Here is a 2,210-nt window from a genome sequence, read left to right as displayed (position 1 = left end):
CCAGACAGCGGCCACGTGGAGCTCCTTTAGTCCCAGTTAGTAAGCCAACCGGGACTAAAGGTTTTGGGCATTAGTCTCGTTTGTCTTGTCCCGGTTCTAGAACCAGGACTAAAGGCCCGTTTTCTACTAGTGTAATAACCAAGACCCTAGAATCAACCATGGCATGTACGATTAACAATCGAACAAATTGAACATTTACAACGGGAATAATTCGGCTCCATCAACACACAATCAAATTTATCATTATCAACCAACTCGATAGGGTTCATTCCCCCCACTCGCTAAACTGTATGATAGCAATCATGTAACTATATGTACAAACTACAGATGCCTCCTAGTAGTTTGATATCTTATCCTAAGATTAATCAGCACTCCCTCCGTCACAGGCCAGCATTATGCCTTGGACGCAACAACAAACACACGACGATCCTCCTGGAATCACCACCGCCTAATTAACTCAATCCTTAATCGAAAGTTAATGAAGCAACTAATCCATCAGAGAGCTACCATCAACCAAATAACCATCTATTGCTACAGCAAACTGAGACGCTCCAGATCTTCCACATCAGATCTTCCACATGTTGGAGTAGTCCATGAGAGGCTCGCCCCGGAACAGCTCCTCCAGATCGAGGTACGACCGCGACGACGCCATCAGGAACGAGGTGTCGGCACCGGCGACCGCCACCGTGTCCAAGCCCAGCGAAGGGTTCAGCAGCGCCGACGAAGACGCTACCTGCGCCTTCGGCTTGCTGTACCTGCGGATCGCGGCCTGCTGGTCCCCCATAGCCTGGTAGGGTGAGTACCCGGCGCCGCCAAGATTGCCGTTAGCAGCCGCCGGCATGAAGTAGTATGGGCTCTGCATCTGCTGCTGCGGCGGTGGCGACTCCGTCTTTATGGTCAGATGCACTGTGTCCGGTTCAAGCGGCAGGGCGGCGCTGGATGAGGAGCTCGAAGCGCCGGCGAAGTCGTCGGCGCCAGACGGTGAGTCCATGAGCATCGGCAGGTCAGCGTTGTCAAGCAGGCCGGCGTTGTCGAGCAGCTCGGCGTTGTTGAGCAAGTCATCATTGTTGAGCACGTCATCGAGGAAGGCGAGAGGGTCCTCCATGCCCCCGCCGGCCGCCGGCGCCATCTGCAGAGCATTCCTCGCCGCCAAGTCTTTGTTGATCACCCGGCAAACAGCCCAATCGTCCTGCACGCACGCAACAGGCAGGTTGAGAAAACTACACGAGAAGAATAAGAAACAAGAAGCAAATCGCGAGCGCGACATGTGAGCGCGTGGTCCAGGCCAGCAGCATCTCCGGATGCTCCGGCGGTTCGACCGATCGACACGGAGACGGGGACAATCGAATCTTGCCGGCCGTACCTTGGCGGTGCGGGGAAGGCGATGGGGCAGCTCGCCCTCGAGGCGGTACTCGTGCATCACCCACGGCGTCTTCCCGCCGCTGGGGGCGCGGCCGGTGTAGAAGACGAGCGTCTTCTTCATGCCGACGAGGACGGCGTCCCGGCCCTTGCCGCGGAAGATCTCCTTGTCCTTCCCCGTCGCCTTCCAGTACCCCTTCTCCGTCGCGCGGTTGGTGCGCGTCCCCGTCGGGTACTTCCGGCCCTTGTGCACGAAAAAGAACCACTCCTTCTCGCCCATCTTCGCCTTCCCTGCAAAACGATCCGCCGGCCATGAGCGCGCTGCAAATCGAATCAAACGAACGCTCCTGTCAAGGAGGGACTAGTAGTACTCACCGGGGAGATCCCACGGCTCGGTCTTGTTGAGGTCGACGTCGGCGATCACTTGGCAGGAAAAGGATTCGCGGAGGACCTTGCGGGTGAGGTAGTGGGTGACCACCTCCTCGTCGGTGGGGTGGAACCGGAAGCCCGGTGGAAGCACCAGCTTCGGCTCCTCCATCTCCAGAGCCATCACCGCCGTCACGTCCGACATCGCGGCGGCACCCTCTCGGATCTACTGCCTTGCTACGGTGTGGAAGACTAGATATGTGGAGAGGTGATTGTCTGAACGGTTTGGGGTTTGGAAGAGCGGCCAGGTGGGGGTGCTTATATAGCGTGAGGAAATTCACGGCAGTAATAATTCCAAGGCAGTAAATTAATGCTCCTACGACCAAGCGGCTAAGCATGTCCGAATGAATCGCTCATGATAACATCCTGGATAAGAACTGGAATCATCAAGAGTTAATAGGTTGCTACATATCCCGCAAAAAATT

General features: G+C 56.1%; 1 protein-coding gene across 1 annotated transcript; it reads right to left on the bottom strand.

Moving 5' to 3' along the window:
* Positions 1-291: 291 nt before the first annotated feature.
* LOC123048670 (NAC domain-containing protein 92) lies at positions 292-2,007 on the bottom strand. Its single transcript, XM_044471719.1, has 3 exons — positions 1,735-2,007; positions 1,364-1,650; positions 292-1,189 (listed from the first exon to the last, which is right to left on the bottom strand). The coding sequence occupies exons 1-3, from the start codon at positions 1,928-1,930 to the stop codon at positions 566-568; spliced, it is 1,107 nt and encodes a 368-aa protein (XP_044327654.1). The 5' UTR covers positions 1,931-2,007; the 3' UTR covers positions 292-565.
* Positions 2,008-2,210: the final 203 nt, after the last annotated feature.

Source organism: Triticum aestivum, chromosome 2D, assembly GCF_018294505.1.
Source record: "Triticum aestivum cultivar Chinese Spring chromosome 2D, IWGSC CS RefSeq v2.1, whole genome shotgun sequence".
Lineage (NCBI taxonomy): Eukaryota > Viridiplantae > Streptophyta > Magnoliopsida > Poales > Poaceae > Triticum > Triticum aestivum.
This window is presented reverse-complemented; position numbering and strand designations above follow the sequence as displayed.

Coding starts and splice junctions, on each gene's coding strand:
- LOC123048670 (XM_044471719.1), bottom strand. CDS start 1,930: ATGTCGGACGTGACGGCGGTGATGGCTCTGGAGATGGAGGAGCCGAAG. Junction 1,651..1,734: donor CGAGCCGTGGGATCTCCCCG/GTGAGTACTACT, acceptor ATCGTTTTGCAG/GGAAGGCGAAGATGGGCGAG. Junction 1,190..1,363: donor GCCTTCCCCGCACCGCCAAG/GTACGGCCGGCA, acceptor GCGTGCGTGCAG/GACGATTGGGCTGTTTGCCG.